General features: G+C 40.4%; 1 protein-coding gene across 5 annotated transcripts in view; it reads right to left on the reverse strand.

The window, feature by feature from the left end:
• slc12a5a (solute carrier family 12 member 5a) overlaps window positions 1-21,561 on the reverse strand; it is a 126,007-nt gene that overhangs the window by 74,277 nt on the left and 30,169 nt on the right. The window contains exon 1 of one of the 5 annotated variants that reach the window (XM_057338922.1): window positions 5,130-5,405. The exons of the other annotated variants lie outside the window; for them this stretch is intronic. Coding sequence (XP_057194905.1) covers window positions 5,130-5,184 — 55 coding nt within the window. The 5' untranslated portion in view covers window positions 5,185-5,405. Of the gene's footprint in view, window positions 1-5,129; window positions 5,406-21,561 lie in introns of those variants that run through there. 5 annotated transcript variants of the gene reach the window in all.

Here is a 21,561-nt window from a genome sequence, read left to right on the forward strand (position 1 = left end):
GAGTGAGTGAGTGAGTGAGTGAGTGAGTGAGTGAGTGAGTGAGTGAGTGTGAGTGAGTGAGTGAGTGAGTGAGTGAGTGAGTGAGTGAGTGAGAGAGACTCTCACAAGACTCTTGCTCAGATTCTGCTCATATTTTCAGTCTGGACTTGTTGCAGCAAGTCTGTGCAAGTCTGCAGATTTGATCAGTTATTGTGTTTCTATCTGAAACTTTCAAAACGTCTGCAAGTGTATGAAGTCTAGTTTTAAAAAAAGTATTGTAGTGTATTCCAGCCATAAGGCGCTCTGAGGGGTTGCTCTGGTATTGTTAGAAGGTTGCGAGGTGCTTGCTCAATGAGCACAACCTTATGCGTCTGTAACATTACAGTGAATCCCATCAAATCAGCTCATACACCGGTGACAAACACTGATACCGAATGCACCTTGAACAACACAATCAGATATCTTTCATTACACTACTGTATGAATTACTGTACCCACACTAACCAAACACTGGCAAACTGTCAGCCAATGACACGTGCACACCCCCAAAGCTATCGGGACACGGGAAGCACTTCTAAATGAACACAAACAAACATGTTTATTGTTTACGGCATGCACACCTCCACGCTCGTGGAGAGCTGAATACAGCGACCGAGATATGATGAAGAAGACAACAACATTACCGCTGGGAAAATGCCTTCACACTGTAGATGATTACTCAAAACCATCTGCGCTTTCTTCCAGATCAACCGCGAGGGTGGGGAGGCATGTTTTTCATAGCGACGCTGAACAAGGTCAGAACGAAGATCCACAGGCACCTCTGCAGCGATGGGTAACCATGGAAATAAACATTAGCTCCATCTCTATCTCACTGTCGGAAGAAAGACAAACAGTTCTTGGAAGTACATGTGCACCCACAAATGATGGAGGTGGTTTATTTTCAGTATTATTAGCGCTAGGACGAGCGCCTCTATTACTGCTGATCACGCTGAGAGAAATCTTTATACTGCGTCCACACCGGACATGATGTGACAGACGGATCGGTTTGCCGCTACTTTTCTAAGTGACTGTCGGACGATAACCAGGTAAAAGTCTAACTGACTTAACACTGAGACATATCTAGAGACATCACACAACAGCATGGTAAAAAAACACGTTATACCCTGATACTGTAGAGTTGAGTCAAATCCCACTGACGGAACATGAAACAATATCAACAGATTCATATCAAAGGAAGAAGAGGGTCGAGTAAGAAACACAGACATTCAGTACTTGTGCTAAAGACGACACAGAAACCGAACCGGTGAGACATTCAGAGATTTAAAGTGATGAAAATTTCATCATTATTTACTCACCCTTTTGACATTTCAATCCTGTGTGACTTTCTCCCGTAGAACAAAAAAGAAGATATTTTGAAAAATGTTGTTAACTGGCACCCATTCACTTGCATTGTTTTTTGTCCAGACAATAGAAGTGAATGGGGTCCAGTGCTGTTAGGTTACCAACTTTCTTCACAATATCTTCATTTGTGTTTTGCGGAAGAAAGTCATGCAGGTATGAAATGACAAAAGGGCGATTAAATGATGACAGAATTTTCCCTTTTGGGTGAACTATCACTTCAATGACATATGTGTGTTACACAACTGCATCAAACACTTTCTGTCGCTCGAATGATGAGAATGAATCATATCGCACAACCTTGAAATGGAAAAGGTTCAACTGACTCGCTCTGTTTAAATGTCTCTGTATTAGTCACAGTATGAAGAGATGCAACGAGAACACATTTTCCTAGAGCAAATCACGGTAACAGGACTTCCGGTTGAAAACGTGAAGGGAAGCACTTCAGTGATGTCACACATCGAGTGTTTTGGATCTCTTGTTTTTCTCTGTCTCCGCCGGCATTATCTCCTCACCTATAAGGCTTCAAATGAATCTTCTGCACTCGTGAACAAACACGCGCTCATCTCGGCCTTGATGGTGAGCAATGATCTTGGCTGCTTTATTGCGACAGCAGTAACTATGGCGATAACACCGAGGAGAAGTGAATGATATCCTTCCTACATGCTCTCTACTTACATCAACCTCTTTTCCTTTCCTGTCCTTTCTCAAAAATGAAAATGACCAAAATCTGAAAAAATGAAAATGAAGAAGCCACTTTGATCATTTTCTTCAAGCGAAATACATTTTAGGGTAAAACATGAGCTGCACACATTAATAAGATCCTTTTACAGACACTACAGAAACACTTTCAAACATAAAGAAGAACCAGGCAAAGAAGCTTTAGCGTCTGCAGAATCTTTCTGTCTCAGAAAAGGTTGTTTGAGTTGAGAAAAGGTTCTTTAGAACTTAGACAAAAGGGGCTTTCGCACCGCAGGAACGAATTCATTGTTCCGGGATGACTTGCAGGAAGTACCCCGCTTTTTGTTGTGTTCGCACTGCAGGAACCGGACCGAATTTTATTTCCAGAGAACCTTTTTGGAGGAACACTTTGGCTCCTTCTCCTTCTCTAAACCAGCAGGATTCTCTAAACCAAACGCTGATTGGCCGAACTTCTGTTGTTTGGTTGCATGTCGTTGTTCGACGCTCACGCTTATATGACTTTGTTACTGACTTTATCCGGTCGGAAAGCGCCTAAACCGGTTCTTTGGGGAACCAAAAATGGTTCTTCTACAGCACCTTAATTTGGAAGACTAAACAACAGTGGGATACTAAAAATGTATACTGAATAAATCAGATTTACACTTAGTCCCTTAAAAGTATTTAGAGCATAACCAACAAAACAAATGATGTTGGAGCATGATGTTGATTTTAGTAGCTGTGTGAAGTTCATACAGGTGTCTTCAAAAGTTGTTTGATCATTTCAGACATAAATTGATATGTTCTCATCTTATCAATTACATTCAGGTATTTTTAAATGTGGGACTTCTGTGAGCAAATGTTCTTTGGGGCCGCTGTGTGTGAACATCAGGTCCATAGCTCTCTTGAAACGTTGTGTCCTGTGACACATTAAAAGAAACTCGGAGCTAAAAACTGAGGAGCCCTCATGGGTCCTCTTACAGCACTACTGCAGTCAGCCTTAACCAAACCATTAATAACCCCATTTAACAGAGGCTGAACACTGCACGGAGAAAAGATGTGAAGGACGGAGGTGGAGAGAGAGAGAGAATGGAAAGATGAAGAGAATCTGAACAAGTGATAAGAAAACGGATACACAGAGAGACATTTACACCCAGAGGAGCCTAAAGAAAGACACATCGAATCGCAGTCTTTCTGAACCGTAATGTTTAGATTCTATCACAACCAACCCCTCATTCCCTATCTCTCCCTCTCTCTCTCTGTCTCTCTCTAAAGGTGTAAAGGGTGACGTGAGAATTATATCCTAACCCAAAAGTGAACAGTGTTGTTTTGGCACTGAGAGATTTTGGGACACAGGTTTGGGACGACATGAGCTTCACGGTGAAACCCTCTTGCAGATTTTGGCTTCAAACCCCAGGCCTGATCAGACAGCTTTATCAGACAACACTTCTCAGCTCTGAGCTCATTATCATGCCAGTGATGTCCTGCAGTTACTGTGCTGTCTGAGTGCCAAATTACAACTCAAACTTTTATCCTTGTATTGTATGTTTGACGTTTACTCGAAATGAACATACAGAAACTGGGAACGGAACCTCTCTCTCTATTCCAAAATCCAACGAGCTGGCTTTCATTCCATTGCCTACATGGGCGGCATCCAAACCAAACTTTAGAAGTTATACATAGGCAGCAACCTTGTTCTGAATGAAATGTGAGCACAAGTATTATTTCAACCACTTTAATCACTGTCCTTAATAGACTTACTGGGGTAATTGCAATGCATTGTGGGATTGCCTTATCCTGTATGATGCAGTATCGTTGATATAAGAGAAACAAGTGAATATGTATTGAGAACATTTATTGTGAATCCATTCAGCCCACTGCTCTTTCGCATAACAAAGGTTCACAATAAAGCACAGACTCTTGTGACTTATTGCCCAAATAAAACAAAATATCATTAACAAAACGCAAAATGATCCAAAGAGTGCTGAAAATGTAAATCAAAGTCTTCCAGCACTAAAAATAAACAGTTTCTCTGTCCCTCGAGTCGCTTCTGCGAATAATTAACAGAGCAGCATCTCATGAATATGCCGGAGCAGATGACGCATCTGAAGGACGGGTGCCTTTCATCTTAGTGTGGCGGGACAGAAAGACGCTCACTTAAATATCATGATAATCTGCTTCATCTGATATGAAAATGATCAATCAGGACCACGGACAGCGACAACGACGTCTAACCTGCAGCTCTGATGCATTCAGCACCACGGACAGCAGCAGATCTGCCTCATCTGATGTCAGGCTTGATGTTAAGCAGCATCAAATACACAAAAGTCCAAACCTGTGGCACAACGAACACGCAGAACACACACACAGTAGTTCAATTGTCTGATTTTTGTGTGATATATGTAGCGTGTGAAAGAGACAGGGAAAAAGATCAAAGCGAGACAAGACGCCCCTGACGCCGATAAAATAATCCAGCACAAAGGTGCGTAACCGAAAGGTATCGAAATGTAATTAAAATGGTCACGTCCAAGGCTGTAGGGTGGGAAGATGAATCCTCATCCCCTGAGTAAGGAACCACTTTCGTGATGCTGACAGCGAGGGGACTGATAGATGAGATTACACAACACTAAAAGTCCAACGTCACGAGGGCAGGTAAGACTCTTCGCTGCAGCGCTTGACACACACAGCATTATTAAACATTGATGCAATCTTTAAAAACACAACAAGATGAATTATTATACAGCACAAAGCCCTAAACATAACCTCAACAACAGGTGAAACCAACATCGATGCTCACCGGTAGTGACTTGAGTAGAATATCTGATGAGTGACTGTAAAGAGAGATTCTCCTTCTAACACATCTTTTGCATTTGTGTTCCACGCATGAACGCACACGATGTGGGTTGGCACATGAACACACACACACACTACACTACTGTAGCCCATTACTATTCCACTCACAGCAGCTATACAGCGTGATAGGAGAGGACCTATCGTGGCCAGCAGAACCCCTCACTCTCCGTACGCTCCACCACATGAGCGACGATGACAGCGCGAGAGATTCCTTCACTCACCCTGGCTGTTGGCGGCCCCCTCTCCCTCTTCACATTCGGTCAAGTTGTTGACCATCCTGGTCTCCTGCTGCCCTCGCGCCCCAGAACTCTCCGCCACTCGAGGGGGAAAGAAAAGAACAGCCAAATGAGAAGATGGAGCAAAAGGACGGATCGGTCTCTGGTCCACCTGCCGAGAGGATGAAACGAGAGCGTGTGCGTGTTCTGATCCTCCTTCTCTAACCGTCTTCTCTCCTCTTCTCTCTTCTCCTGGCTGTAGCGTGACTCCCTCTCTCTCTCTCTCTCTCTCTCGTAGGAGGAGGGTACGACGGCTCAGAGCGGTGGGAGTTTACTGGATGATGGAACATACTCTCTCTCTATCGCTCATGTACACGGGTATCTGCGCACACATGCTCGTCTGCACACACGGAACGCAGTGACCAACATTATTTACTCTAACATTCAACATAGGAATATCAAAACAGCAAAAAACACATCTGTCTTACGGTTTACCAGTAAAAATATCAAAACGTCCATCTAAATGTTGTTAAAAACAAGCCTTTATATGCGACTTGATGTTTTAAGTGGACTACAAGGCAGAGATTTTATTTTCTATGCATCGATTATAAAGGAATAGATTTGAATACCGGGAAACTTCCTCGTTTTATATTTTGTCGACGAACTGAAGCTGATAATAAGAATTCACTATTAATGCTCTTCAAATCTGCCAATCACAATCTACCAAATGAAGAGAGAAGTGATTGGCTGATATATTGATCAAGCCAATAACTGGTCAATATTTTTATTGTTCAACAACAGCTCTCCTTTGAATGAGCTATAATGGAGGAATTCCCTTGCATCACAAGACACAATTCAAGCTGTGTTGAAAAAACATTTTTTTTAGTATATTTAGGTTGCCTGCCATTGTTATTTAATTGTGTGAAAAGTACACAGTGTACAAATGCAAATATTGCATGGAACAATTGCTCATATGATTGAATTTTGTGAAATGATCAAATGTTATGTATAAACATTCAACTCGTGGTACATGTATATCACCACTGGGGAAAAAACCAAACCTTCGTCCAGGCAAATACAAACTCACTCTTTCATTTCATCTTCTGCTTTCCGCTGTAGGTGGGTAACAACGGCCTTTCACGGTCAGCCTCTTATATCATGAAATAACAGCGTTCCGCGCCTGCAAATTTGTTTTGAGAAACACAATCGATGCGCTCAATGGCTCACATCGGTGAAAGAACAGGAGACAGCAGAACAGAAAATAGAGACGGAAGGATGAGGCTGTGTGTAAAGATCCGGCCGCACTACAGATGTACAGCTGAAAGCCAAATCCCAGGTAGCCTGGAGTCACGCAGAATCTATTAAGCCACCGAATTAAGCGCTGCCGTGGCGTGAAAGGGAGAAAGGAGGGAGAAAAGAAGAATGCATTTCACCACGAGTCACAAAAACAATCTGTGTGATTTTGAAAGACATTAATGCATCTCCATGAGAAATGGAAGCCGCTGGAGAATATTTCCAATTACTAAACATACACACGCGCGCAGCTAAAAGAAGAGAAATGTTGTGTGATGGAGCCATAAACACAAACACTTGCTGATAATGATAATGTTTTTTATGTTATAAAAACCTTTATAGAAAAGGGATTCCCGAAAAGGATAATGAAAGGTCCTATTGACTTAAAAACAACATCTCAACTAATTTAATAAGCAAGAATATCATCCCACAAAATCCATCTTACATGTCAAAAGGAAGAAATTGGGATGCAAACTGCATTCGCGCATCTCATAAATCACTTCACTCCCACAGCTTGCATGCATATTGCACATCTCCGGGTGTAATATTTTCATCATAACCAACACCAACAAATAACAAACACAAGACTTCTGCAGGGCGAATGAGCCAATGGTTTCCAGCTCTCTGCCTGGCGAGATCTTCTCACCGTGTCTCCTTCTCAATTCCACACTATTGTAGGAGACAAGCGGCTCAGGCAGACTCAGCTGGAATGGGCTATTTTTGGGAGAAGGGCTGTCAGGAAGACCCTGCTGTGGGAGGGGAGCTCTTCTTTCAAACGGTCTGTGACCTGTAAGCATTCAATTACAAAAGCTGTCAGCAGCGTCTCTCCTGAACGCACCTTGAACATTCAAGAAGCTCGGGAACAGATGAGAGCGACGGCGCCATACAGATCCCATACGGAAATTAAAAACGCTTTTATTATCGTACAAGACTTGACCAAGGGTTTTGGTGCAATGATTGCCAATTGTATCCCCATAGTTTACTTCAAACTCAATGGTTAAACTATGTTTGGCAAAATTATGATTAATCGTCATGAGGAAAGCAGTTGACTTGTGTTTTCTCAGAGGAAAGATGTTATATAAGATGCACTTTCTCACAAGATTTGATAGGGTTCTCGGTTGTGTTCCAGGAAAGTCTCAACTTAGTCTCAGATGTTTCTCCTAAACTTGCTTTGGAGAACTAAAAACAGAATCAAATGAGAGTGTAATTGTGTGAACACATGTTGAGTCTGGAGGTGTAAATGAATGTAGATTGTAGAGGTGAAATCATCTGGATTTGATGAGAAATGTTTGAGTTCATATTGAGATCTTCAACAATATTGACTTTTGATTGCAGACGAAACAAAACATTGTTAAAACTTGTAAGTTTGTATTTCAAGTATAACTGACAATAACAGTAAACAGTAAGAGTGATGTAAACACTATCATCTACAGAACACTACATGAACCCTGTGCACTCCAAATGAACTTCAATGCATGTTTAAACCACATTTATCGTTTCTGCAAACTCCACAAATAGACTGCCAGCTCCCGAATAGCGATATGTGACCCTGGACCATAAAACCAGTCATAAGGGTCAATTTTTCTAAAATTGCGATGTACTGTATATATCATCTGAAAGCGGAATAAATAAGCTTTCCGTTGATGCGTGGTTTGTTAGGATAAGACAATATCTGGCAACTATTTGAAACTCTGGAATCTGAGGGTGGCCTTTAAAGTTGTCCATCAGAGGCACTGTAGCAGGCCGTTGCAGGTTTGTTTTAACGCTTTCTATTGGCTTACCGCTGTAATGACGTTGGAGAGTAGAACCGGAAGCTGAAATTCTAAGCTTTACATAGATACCAAACTTGAGTGGGTCATTCCCAAACAGCTGGCAGCATCGAGTGATGTTTGTAGGCGTTTCCGGCCATTTTTGTTTGCAATTTCGCTGCACCCACGCACAAAAATAAAGCTTTGATATATTTACGGAAGGGAAATTATAATAATCTTCATGGAACATGATCTTTACTTAATATTAATACAAATATACCCGTGCTACTTAGGACTGGTTTTGTGCTCCAGGGTCACATATATCGTGACACATGTGTAAGAAAATGAGTCAGAAAAGCAGAATGCTCCAGGTGGGGATGTCTTCCCCCGGGGTTTAACCCGCCGCTGGCGATTGTGGGTCAACAGTGAGAGTTGTTGTTCACTCTGGGTGATTCAGGATCAGGTGGCGCTGGCGTACAGCTGGCTTTACACATACACAATGACAGATGCCTGTTACATTCACTTTTACACACCTGAATGCCCAGAGGCACTGTCGATTTTGCACGCGTGTCTAGTCTGTGACGTATGAGACGTATACGAGGCCGTTTAAACACATGACGCAACAGAACTCGTGAGTACAGTTCTGCACATACAGAAAGTAATTTACTGATGAATCTCAGCTGATCTCGTCCCCCTAACACACTGAAATTGGATCATCTCAAGGTTGATTCCACTCCCATGTTCGTCTGCTCTGCCACGGGAGTTTAATCGAGTTTCATCTGCTGCACATAAATGATTATTTTCTATAAGTCTAAATGTACTGTTGGGCTTCTGAAGATCCTTCAGTTAATATGTGAGAACATATGAGGAGTGGTTTATACCGTCTTAACGAATAGCAACGTTTCAAACGTTCATTCTGACTTAGGGATGTTCATGTTGACCGTTTAACCGTTAACCGATTGTAAAAAGTTTACCGATTAGTACTATTTTTTGTATTATACGTTAAATAATATGAATAATATTTTTGTAATAATAGTAATAATACGTTTTTATAATCATGTTTTTTTGTTTTTTGTGTGGTGAAAGAAAATTATGCTACACATGTGTTAACTCACGGAGCGTGCAGACGCGTGCGACCAGGTGTAAATGCCCTCTGAAACGTTTTCGAGACAGATTAAAATCCGATCAGGCAAACCACTTGACGAAACTGGACAAGTATAATTCATCTGATTGTTGAGGCCACATTTGTCAGGGCTTCACTCCTCCAAATGGAATGCGTCACTGGCAGCCTTGCTCAAGCTCAAGTTCGTTGTTATTGTTATTGTTGATGCGCCACGACGCACTGTGACATTCCATCTCACGGCAGTTCGTGGAATAAACACGAAATTTGGAATCTATTCATTTGTTTCTTGACACGAATATCCCCTTTTTTTCGTCCTTTTTTTAATGTCACTCAGCACGACTTTCTTTTCGTGTCACTCTGCACGACTTTCAATACACAGACCAGGTGTATTTACATTTATATATTTATAACCTGATATCAAAAGAAGTCATACATATTTTAGGATGTAGCTAACCAACACCTTACCTTTCAAACCCTAAAATCACAGCCGCAAAGGCTAATTTAACTAAAAACGCGAATTTCACGTGGTGGCAAAACAACGATAAATGGCTGCCCTAACCCCGCCCCTAAACCTAACGTCACAGGGGAAAAGTCAAATCAGAACAAAACACACCAATGAGATCCTAGGAAGTAGGAATTCACACGTATGAGCCACCTCGTAAAACAGGTATGAATTCCCATCAGATTGCGTTGGTATATATTTATACATATGAAAGATACCGCATATTAAAATACATTAGATTGAAAGTCGTGCTGACTGACACGAAAAAAGGGGGAAATTCGTGTCAGTAAACACGAGTTAACGGCGTGTCTACACAACAGCGAAATAAAGCTCAGCAAAGCAAAGCTAATAGCAGAGCTACTGCAAGGGAATTTCGTTGCAAGAAATCAATTTAGCCTTTACATAAACTTATCGCATGGACGCTTAGCATCGGCAGCCTCCCGTGCGCTTTGGAAAGGAGGAGTAAACAGCACGACCCGTGGTTTCACTGCCTTCTTTTAGACAAATGTGAAATATGAATGAGTAATAAATAATGTTTGTATTTTGTGCGGGTATAGCAGATCGCATTTATGTCTGTTTAGCTAAGACACATTTATGTGGCCAAGTGCCCTCTTTGGATGGATATTAATCCTGGCTGGTGGAAAGCAAATGAAACGTGCTATCTCTCTTTAATTGTTATGTCCTTTCTTTTATCTTTTTTTTCTGTAAAGTGTGGAGATATGAGCTTTCAGTCCGACAGCCACGATATCTATAGTATATAGCTAAATCTACTTAATTATATTTATGTCTATCTATCTATATGTCTACATACTGTATATGTACATCGGTGCTAATGGGTTGAGAGAAATAAACATATTGATAACTTTCTTTGAAACCAGTACTTAAAAGATTTTCTCATTTTGCTTCCCAAATAAATTTCCCCAAAAAATGTTGCTTCAGATATTTGCATGATCAAATAAGACAAAAACATTACGAAAAAGATGTCGTTTGTCAGTCTTCAGCCTAGTAGCACCGACGCGGCGGCAGGAATCTCATTAAAACGTTTATTTCAGTACATGTGCATAAATGAACGTCCCAGCCGATTAGCAAAGCACTGACAATAAAAGGCTCAGCGCACTTCACCTCCATTCTTCCCTGAGATGAGGCCGGGTCGCTGCAGGCGTCATCATCTCTGACGCCGATGACTAAGAAGAAGAGCGGCTATATTAGGACCGCGTTTACCGCGAGCCTCAGCGAACAAACACTTCAAATGCCCAAATGATGGGCGGCCATCTCATGTGGAAATCGAATAAGCGGGACGAAGCGTGACCTCCAGTGCGCACGTGTGGATTGTGAGGGGGAGTGTTCCACTTCCTCCCACCCTTGAGAAGAGAGACACCAAAGCTGAAGCCCTGGGAAATCAAACAAACAAAACGGCGTGCGATCGTCCATCACGGCCCCCGCTCTCTCTCACACAGCACGAGCTTCTCGCTTAATGACTTTCCTCTTCATTATATTCATCTGAGCTTCTCTCTAATACTCAGAGTCACATAATGTTGGTGCCCGGAGCACAAACCCCCTTCATTAACCTTTAAAGGACTCATTACACGTTTGCACGTTGCCGGCCGTTCGGGGTAATGGAACGCTGAAGCGCTGGTTGAAGATTTGATATGATTCCGCTCTAATCTCTCCTCGAGCTGTCCGCCCGCTCACCGATCGCTCCGTTCAAATCAAATGCTGGAGATCCATCTGCTGTGTCAATTTTTTTGTTGTTGTTGTGGGAACCGACCTGTGCAGAAATTGTCCTGCAATCAAAAGTCAATATTATTGAAGAGCTCCATATGAACTCAAACAAATCCAGATGATTTGACCTCTACAATCTACATTCATTTACACCTCCAGACTCTTCATGTGTTCACACAATTACAGTGAGCAATTTTAGGAGAAACATCTCAGACTAATTCATCTCTCACCACCTCTCAAAAAACCCGGTCATGAGCGGTGAAGAGCAGTCGCTTGAGGCTCGGCAGTGAACACAGGAGATGATGTGCTGAGTTTGTAGCTTGTTTAAAGGTGAACCTGACAGGATTACCGTGTTACAGCATGTTTTTCCTCTCCGTAAAAAAAGAAAACATTCCGGGTGAGAAATCACGAAGACATGTCAGAGTAGAAACTGCGGTGGGAATCCGGGTGCAACAGCAATTGGATACATCTGAGCGGAACAGAGAAGAGAGAGCCGACATCTCAAGGGTCGAATAAATATAAAACCACATTCATAACAACAGCGAAGCAAAGTGAACGTTTGTTTTGTTTAAGGTGAAGTTATGCACTGCAAGCAGAACCAAAGCAGACTGCAGGAATAAACAAACACAGAAATCACCGCACGGCTCATAATGACTTGTAATGATTATTTTTACTACAAATAAAACAAACGAAAAAATTCTACTATAGAAACCACAAATGAACCATGGTAGTAGTTTAACTATAGTATTTGTAGTAAACTGTGTATATGTATGTATACAGAATGTAACGCGAATGCAAATCACTGCAACAAAACCACGTTTAAGGCATTTTTACTAATACCATGGTTCGTTTGATAAGGGTCACCATATTCCACCATGACACCACATGTAATGCTTACTTTTTAAACCTATATCATCATTTGCGTTCATTAGCATAACTTTTTTATTTGAATCACTTAAAGTAATTTTTTTACAATTATTTTGGACAATTCAACTGAAAATGAGAATTCTTTCATCATGTATTCACCCTCAGATCATTCATCAACCTGTATGAGTTTCTTTCTAATGCAGAACACAAAAGACGATATTAACGCAAACCAATTAAACTCCAAACCTCTTTTTTCTTCTATTCAATGTTATTTAAGTAGTACATGTTTTTAATAAAATGAGAACATGGTGGCATTTTTATTTAAAAAAAATGTGATTGTGTTTACTTCATATTTGGGTGAACTATTCCTATTAAAGGCGGGGTGTCCGATTTCTCTTAGCCGTTGCTGATGTTCAAATCACCAAAACAAACACAACCCTACCCCCATCTGTCACTTTCGTCAGCGCTCGGCTTGGCTAATGTCCGTCCTGTGCACCTTACTGCTGATTGGCTACAAGGTTGTTTTGGTACTCGGCCCGACTCAGTTGTCTAAACAAGCGTAATTCGGAAATCGGACACCCCGCCTTTAATTGTAACGTTTGTCAAAGTTAATTATGAATGTGATAATGTAAACTTATGTCACAATGTACAAACCTCAAAATGTCAATTAAATCTCTATGTGAAGAGTTCATTTGCAAAAACAGATTCTTTAAAAATGTTAATAATCATGTTTTTTCCTCTGCATTCTAAAGGAATAGTTCACCTTCAAAATGAAAATGCTGTCATTACACGCCATCTTGTCATTTCGAACCTGCTCGACTTTCTTCTGCAGATATTCTGAAATAATCTGAGATATTTTGAAAAATGTTGGTAACAGAACGGCACTCTCCAAACATTCTTCAAAATATCTTCTTTTGTGTTCTGCGGGAGAAAGAAAGTCGTACAGGTTTGAAATGACAAGACGGCATGTAAATGATGACAGAATCTTCATTTTGAAGAAGACCTACTCCCTACAATTACCTATTGATAAGTAATATCAATCAGACTGCAGTTGGGGGGGGGTTATTAAGTAATAATAACTACAACAAAAAAATACACAGCTAACTAACACAACAAAACCCAATAAAAAAATGCAAAACACAAAAAAACAATGCAAAACCCAATAAAAACAATGCAAAAACAGATAACTCCATGTGTTGATCGTTCGTGTGAGTTCATCTGAACCTGGAAATAGAAAAGGTGCAGCTTGACCCACTTTCTCCCCCTCAGCCGAAATGAGGTCAGGGAAAAGCACTGATATGGGAGAAAAGAGGAAAGGATTCTGGGAAGATCTAATGAACCTGTATTTGCACATGGCATTTGTCAAGCCATAATAAAGGATATTTTTAGTCCTGGCGATAGCAGCGTTTGGGGAATGACTCATTTCAGCCGCTCACATATCCGTACAAATGGGTCTCCTGTAAAGACATCCGTCCTGACCGGTTAGACTCTGCCGCTATGACCCGACAGCGGTACAGCAAACCCGTGATGAAACTCCAGAGACCAGCTGCAGGACGCTCGCTCTCGCTCATCCAAACCTGTTATTTGCTAATTACACTAAACATCTCCTTAATGCATCTTATCCACTCGCCCTATGCATTACAAACAGCTATTAATACAATTACTGTGTTCGCCTATTAAACCGAAGCCGTGAAACCTTCCACCGCCCTCAAGGTGTTTAAAAAGAGGCCAACACAACACACAATGGGGCACACCATTGAGACAGCCCATAAGAACAATCACTGATCTCTTTATTATCGCAGTTATTTCTCAAAGACATCAATCAGGAGCAAATGCTTTAGTCTCAACTGCGTCTCAGATAATTCTCCTGAGAAAAAGAGTCAGAAATCGGACAAATGTCAGATGTCAACAATGTGTCAAACTGAGCTCATATTAGTCAGGTCTGCAATCAAAAGTCAGTATGATTGAAGATCTCAATATCAACTCATACATTTCTCATCACATTTACTCAAATCCAGATTATTTTACCTCTACAATCTACATTCATTTTACATGGATTTAACAATTAACATTCTCATTTTTTTCTGTTTTTAGTTCTGAGCAATTTTAGGAGAAGTATCCGAGACTAAAATGAGACTTAAATGAGACACAACCAAGGTTATTTAGTTTACTAAAATTAAAACCTTGAAAACATTTCTGTTCATTGAAATCAAATAAAATATTGACCTAAAAATTATTGGGAAAAACTTAACTAAAGGAAAAATTTTAATGTTGCCTCAACAATAAACTGAAATAAGCATTAACATTAATAATAATAAACAAAAATAAAAATGAATTAATATTATGTAGCAACATAAAAAAATTAACGAATACATTTTAAAATGACAATGTCACGGTCCTGCCTTCTTGTTCAAGATTTTCTAGTCGTGTGGGAGGATCGGGACAGAGCCCTTATGTTTAGTGTGAGAAGCCATGGGGCCTTTACCTTTTTGACATTCCATGTGCCTTCTTGTGTCTTGTCATTGGCCCCGCCCCTCTCGTTTCCTGTATTGCTTCCCTGCCGTGTCTTATGTTTCTCACCTGCCCCTCGTTATCTTCCTTTGTTTGTTCCCCTATAAATGCCCTCATGTTTCATTGTCCTGTGCTCTTTCATTGTGTTTGTAATGTTCCCGTGTTCCTGTCCAATGCCTTGTCAATGAACTGTGAGTTTTATGTTTTGCCCTGCCGTGTTTTATTGTAAGACGTTTGGTCGTGTTTTTTAGTTTAGTTTTGCTGTTCTTGTTTTTCGTTTTTAACTAAAATTAACATAAAAATGGAAAATCTAAAAACAAAAGGTAATTTATAATATTGATGAAACGAAATAAAACGAAAATCTAAACTATAATAACTCTGGACACAACTTCATCAAATCTCTTGAGCTATGAAAGAGAAACCTCTGAGCCCTTGTATGGGATGAACGAGGAAATCTTTTGACAGAGGAATAAACTCTCGTTGTCTATCTGTGACCAGAAGCCACAGTGTGACAGCAAATAAATTGCAGCGAAGCAATTAGTAGAGAATTACGTGGAGCGTAAAGAAGATTTTGGCTTCGATTAAAGGATAAAGTGTGACAAATACGGTCCTCACAGCTGACTCTCTCACAAGGCGACAGTTTGGATTACACAAACAAAATAATCCCAGTCCAAGTAAAACCGTGATTTAGATTGCCTCAAGCGGGGGTCTTCATTTCCCAGCTCATAAACATCCACACGAGACGCTCTGTTGCTTTCTCAAAACTGCACAAAAAACAGAAATAACTACAAGTTAAGTACAAGCACAAGTTAAGCACGTCTCGTCCCTGAACTCTAAAACCACCACATGAGACATCACCAATAAACTCTGCGTTATTGGATTGTTCAAATTCTGAGTATGCTCTAAAAAAGGATGTTTTTTCAACCCAGCCTTGGCTCAAAAAGGGAAAAACCAGGCATTCGCTGGGTTAAATTAACCCAGAAAATGTTTATATGTGACCCAACATTGTGGATTGCTTAGTTAAATTCAGGGCAGAACTGGGGAAAAAAATCGGCCCTGGCATTTTTTGGCCTACATCGGCCCTCCACCATTATTGTCGACGGGGGGGTGGGGGGGCAGGGCGCATGGTTAAGTCTGTCAACGGGCGGGGGGTTTGGTATGCATAGCGGCCAATGCATACGTGTCTTTTGCATTCGCGCTGCGTTCATTCGCATTTAAAATACGTGCGGCCCATGCGTCCAGACAGCCATTCCGCCCCAGGGTATATTTGTAACCCAACCCTTGGGTTTGTCCCTTTTTGTACCAATGCTGGGTTGAAAATAAATAACATTTACATTTACACATTTGGCAGACTTACATTGCATTATACTACTCATTTGTTAATGAGTATGTGCAATCCCTTTGATCGAACCCATGACCATGGTGTGGCGAGCGCCACGCTCTAACCACTGAGCTACAGGAAAGCTAATAACCCAGCAGTTTTTTGAGTGAACTTCGGTGTGTAAATCGTTTCGACATGAATATTCACGACGTTGTCATGGACCGAAAAATATCTATACTGTACAAATATGCAAACACTGAATATATCAATCACTCATAAGACCCTAAACCGCAGAGCAATGATGTAGAAAACAACTACAACACCCCCAGTACAAGTTTTAAACTATGACCATTTCAAAATTATAAAAACACACATCTTCTTTAGAAAAATACAAAATTTGATTTGTCTGTGTATCGGGTTATATCAAAAGACGTGTGTGTGACGCAGTAACATCTATCTTAGACACACACACACACACACACACACACACACACACACACACACACACACACACACACACACACACACACACACACACACACACACACACACACACACACACACACACATGCACACACACACACACACACACACACGCACACACACACACACGCACACACACGCACGATGATTTAAAGCAGACAGAACACTATAAAAGGCAAACTCATTACCGCCGTCCATTAGATGTAATTCTATGCTACATTGACCTTTCCTATTAACTGCAGCATACTCAAGTGGTTTTTAGAGCAGAAAACTAAGACGATTTCACAACCAGTTTAAATGCCATGAGCTACTATAGTCTAATAAATATAGTACTAATAAAACAACAAATCCTTTTGTACAACAACACATCACGTCTGTCAATCGAACAGCAGATGATTGACACAGAGATGATGTCATCTCAAGGAAACACAACTCTTGAGAAAAATAAGAATTTCAGAAGAGATGTCAACAATCTCCAGTTTGTCAAGTCTGCAGTTAAAAGTCAATATTATTGAAGATCTCAATATGACTCTCATTGAATTTACCCAAATCCAGATTATTTAAACGCACGGCGCGTGCAAAACAGAGCAGGGCTGCGTTTCCCGAAACCTTCTTAATGCTACGTCATTCTTAAGTTATACCTTAAAGAGTACATAACTAGGGATTTTTAAGGTCCTACTTTGGTTTATGGAGTGTCCAACAACAAGTTTATGTACATAGAAGGTGTAAAAACACTATTATTTCATAATAATAGTCAGTTATTATTGTTACCTCACTTCTTGACTGACTCTCAAATGATTCGTTCTGCGATTCATCTGTCTAATCCCCTCCTTTCCGCTAGCCAAGTCTGATGTGATTGGTCAGATGGTCTAGTCTTCTGTGATCGGTCTACCGCAAATGTGGCTCTCGAGCTACAGTGTTTGGGGAGAAGAGTGACGTTTTCGCAGGCAGTCCTAGCTAAACGTAGGCGGGGACTATATGTAGTGACATAAATCTGCGGCGGTTGGCGAATCGGACTAGGGATGACTCGTTTGCGTGATTCAGAGTCGACTCCCTTTTTTCCAAGCCAATAACTTTGTTATTCATTCATCTTCGGATTTACAACTTGGCAGACTGCTTACTTTCAAACACGCCAACATCACACACTGCATGAAATGTCATTTTCATGATCTCATGTTATGTACTCTTTAACAGTGGTAGCGATACATTCTTAAGAACGACGTAGCGATACGAAGGTTTCGGGAAATGTAACCCAGGTCATTTCAGATGTCATTCTGTGTGATACAGCAGGTGTAAAAACACATTTCTGATTCACATGATCATCAACCTGCACGTATTAATGCTGAAGTGACCTCATACTCTCATGTAAAAGCAATAACTGTCCAAACACGACTATTCACAGAGCAAATGTAAAAGACAATAACTGCACCAATATATAAACTAGTACACTGAACTCAAATGATTAAGTGTACTTAAAAAGGACATCAGATACTGTATGTGCAGACTGATCTTCTTTAAGAACTTCAGCAGCTGTACAGATATTTCACATCACATTAACCTCAATGGCCATTGATTTCTTTTGGAAAGATGAGCAAATGTTGCTGATGGAAGTATGAGCTAATCCGAGCCAATGGGCCAAAGCACCTTACTGTATCTTATCGACAATGACTTCACGCTAAAGGGAATTATGGGTCGGTCAAACGTTCCCTGCAGACGACAACTGTCTGAATGATGACCTGCCTGAGGGTCAAAACATCATCTCACCTCTCAAATGATGACAGAAAATCCTTTATTTCACTTGAAAATCTTTCCCGATGTCATTCCATCCAAAACCATTGGACTGGAAGAATTTTGCATGGGTTGCTTTATATGATGGACGGATTATCGTGTGATTTAAATGAGTTATGGACACTTGAGTTATATTCCACTGACCTTCACAAGTGCAATTACGGATCTCTGTAAAGGTCAAACAGCCAATCAAACTGGATCTCACATTACAAACAATAAATGAAAACATTATTGAAAGCCACATTGCCACAAAGAAATCAATGACATGAAGAGAACGCTCAGAAGTACTGCTTCCAATTCCCTTCTTTCTTTCTCTTGTTGTCCAATGGTTATCTAAATATCCTTAAAACAACATATATAAACTTAAGAAGAAAAAATGATACAGTATAAGACTTTGCATTCAGAGATATCTAACAAAATGTTGCCATGTTTCTGCTTAAAATAAAAGGAATAAACTGTTTGCCTATGGGGTAAGAAAACTAATCTCATTCAAAAGGTAAAACAAGATTATCTTTCTTATCCCATCGGCAAACAAGTTCCTGTTTAAAGCATGAAGATAACAAAATGTTGTTAAGATGCAAAAGCTTTTGTTCTCAAGTAAATGCATATCTTGTTTTGGAAATGCAGACATAATTGTGTTGGAAGACAAGACAGAAAGTTACACGTTTCAGAACTTTTAGATGGACTGACCTGTATGAGTTTACATCATGAGGAATTGAGAAGCATTAATATTTGCGGTATGGATCTTGGTGATGCGTTGAATGAACTGTAGAACTGGACCACAGTTACGCTGATGCTGGTATTGATCTGAAAATTCATTTGAATATCCTTTGATAACCATAATTAATGTTCAAACACTATAAATCCAGCACAGTATTATTACTTCATCAAAAACCATTTGAGCGATTGAAAACAGACAGTGACGTGCTCAAGCATGTGTGCATGTCTGAACATGTCAGAAGACCCTCACATCACCATGTCACGACAAATCAGACTCAAATCAACAAAACCCAACGGCTCCATCCAGACCTGAATGCAGAGTGAAAATTGACTGAGAAGAACAGAAGATCCGGAGGGCCTGATGATGCCATGAACAAAAAAAATCTCTGAATCCTAAAAACGTGAACAAACAAAACTTCTAATAGAATCATAAATCATTATCACACACAAAAAAGATTCACTAATACATTTCAAAGCAGCTTCCCAAAAGCTTAGACAGACAAATTTCAATGCAAAAATTAAAAGAGAAATCACAATTCTGTCTTTGATGATATGAAATAAAGCAGTAACGCTGCATTCACACGGCGTCAGTGTCAACGCCTGACGGAGGCTGTGTTTAAAGCATGGCCGACGAGATCGTCATAGTGACAACAGCTAATCACATTGTTCTTCGGTCTTGCACGAACCTAATAGGGAGGCTCAGAGACGACATATTTTTGTATGCAAAACCCGGAAGCGAGTTAGCATTTTAGGACTTCCGGTTCCATCGCTCCAATGTCTGTGGGTTTTTTGAATGGGTTTTTGGTAAATCGCCCGAAATAAGGTCTGTGGTAAACAAAACCTCTAAATATTTTCACGTTTTATTCTATGACATAGACCACACCAGTTATAACCCGCTTGTGATTTTTTTAAAGCCTTATTGTGTCTTAAAAACGGCGGTTGCTAACAAGTTGCTAAAAGTGACTACTTCCTTTGGAAGGGACGTTAGACGTCATCACGCATATAAAGCTCACAAATAATGCAACATGGGCACAAATCTCTTAAAACGTAGATGTGGATTCATTCACAGAGTAATTAATAAAGTTTGAATAAAGTTTGAAAGAGTTGTCGGAGGCTTGGTGGTGGTGACGTTGATTTAGAGACCTTAAGTGTAGTCTGTTGCTAGCATTGCGTTACCTTTTTACTTCTGCCGATTGTATATCTGCTTCAAAAGTAACAAATGTGGTGTCAACTTGTAAAGATTATCTTGATATACAAAACGTGCAAGTGTTATAACCCTTTGTTAAACACAGTTCATTTTTTTGCGATTTTCCAAAAAGTCTATGGGAAAAATGCATAGGCTTTCGATCGGAGGAACCCGTGCACCGCTAACTTCTGGGTTAGCATACAAAAACACGTCATCTCTTTGGCTACCTATTGGCTAGCGCCTGCAGGTTATTTGCATGAGGCGATCTGATTGGCTGACGCCTGCGATGGCGCTTGAAAAGTTGAGAAATGCTCAATTTCTGTCGTGAGCAACGCGATGTTGACAGACCCACAATTCAGTTCGGAAACGCATGACATCACCCATTCAAAGTAAAAGAGAAGCGTTAACACTGACGCCCTGTGTGAATGTACCATAACCCTTTATGGCTGGCCTCATTCACACATTTATGTTCAATTTACGGCCTAAATAAGCAAAAATGAATTAGTAGCGGATTCATTTCCAAAGATCTGGCAACCCCAAAACACACTGGGACTCATACAGCAAATGTGCCGGATATCCCATTACCAGTTCAGATCCGTTACCATAATGTATACCAAAATAGGCTAATTTTCCTTAAATTAAAAGAATTCAGCATACTACAAAACGCAAAAACATACTAGAACTTTCAGAACTCAAAACTTTTCCTCAAAACATCTAAAACTGTACAAACTCCTTATCTATAAACAAACAATAAAGAAAACTCAATCAAATCAATTGGAAGGCGACTTCTCCAAACAGTCTGAACAAACATGTTTTAAACACAGAACGACCAAGACAACACGAGGAGAGAAATCTCTGAACACACAAACACACGTGTGGATGTGACACAGGGTGGATCTGGATGCTCGTGAGAACCGTTTCTGTTTCTGAGAGCGAGTTCTGTGTAAGTTTACAAATAGCTGGAGGAAAAGAGAGTTCTCGCATCAATGAATAATACACAGAAGAAGAATGTCTGGAGGACACATGACAACGCTTCACACCACACCAAAAAGTGATTTCTGCAGACCAGTAATGGAGTGTGAATGCACATCATTCTGTCAAAAGTATGACTCATTTTGCAGGTATAGAATTGGAGGTTTTCTCAGCATCGATGATGTTTTGAGGCTGGATGTTC

Source organism: Triplophysa rosa, linkage group LG7 (genome assembly GCF_024868665.1).
Source record: "Triplophysa rosa linkage group LG7, Trosa_1v2, whole genome shotgun sequence".
NCBI classification, from domain to species: domain Eukaryota; kingdom Metazoa; phylum Chordata; class Actinopteri; order Cypriniformes; family Nemacheilidae; genus Triplophysa; species Triplophysa rosa.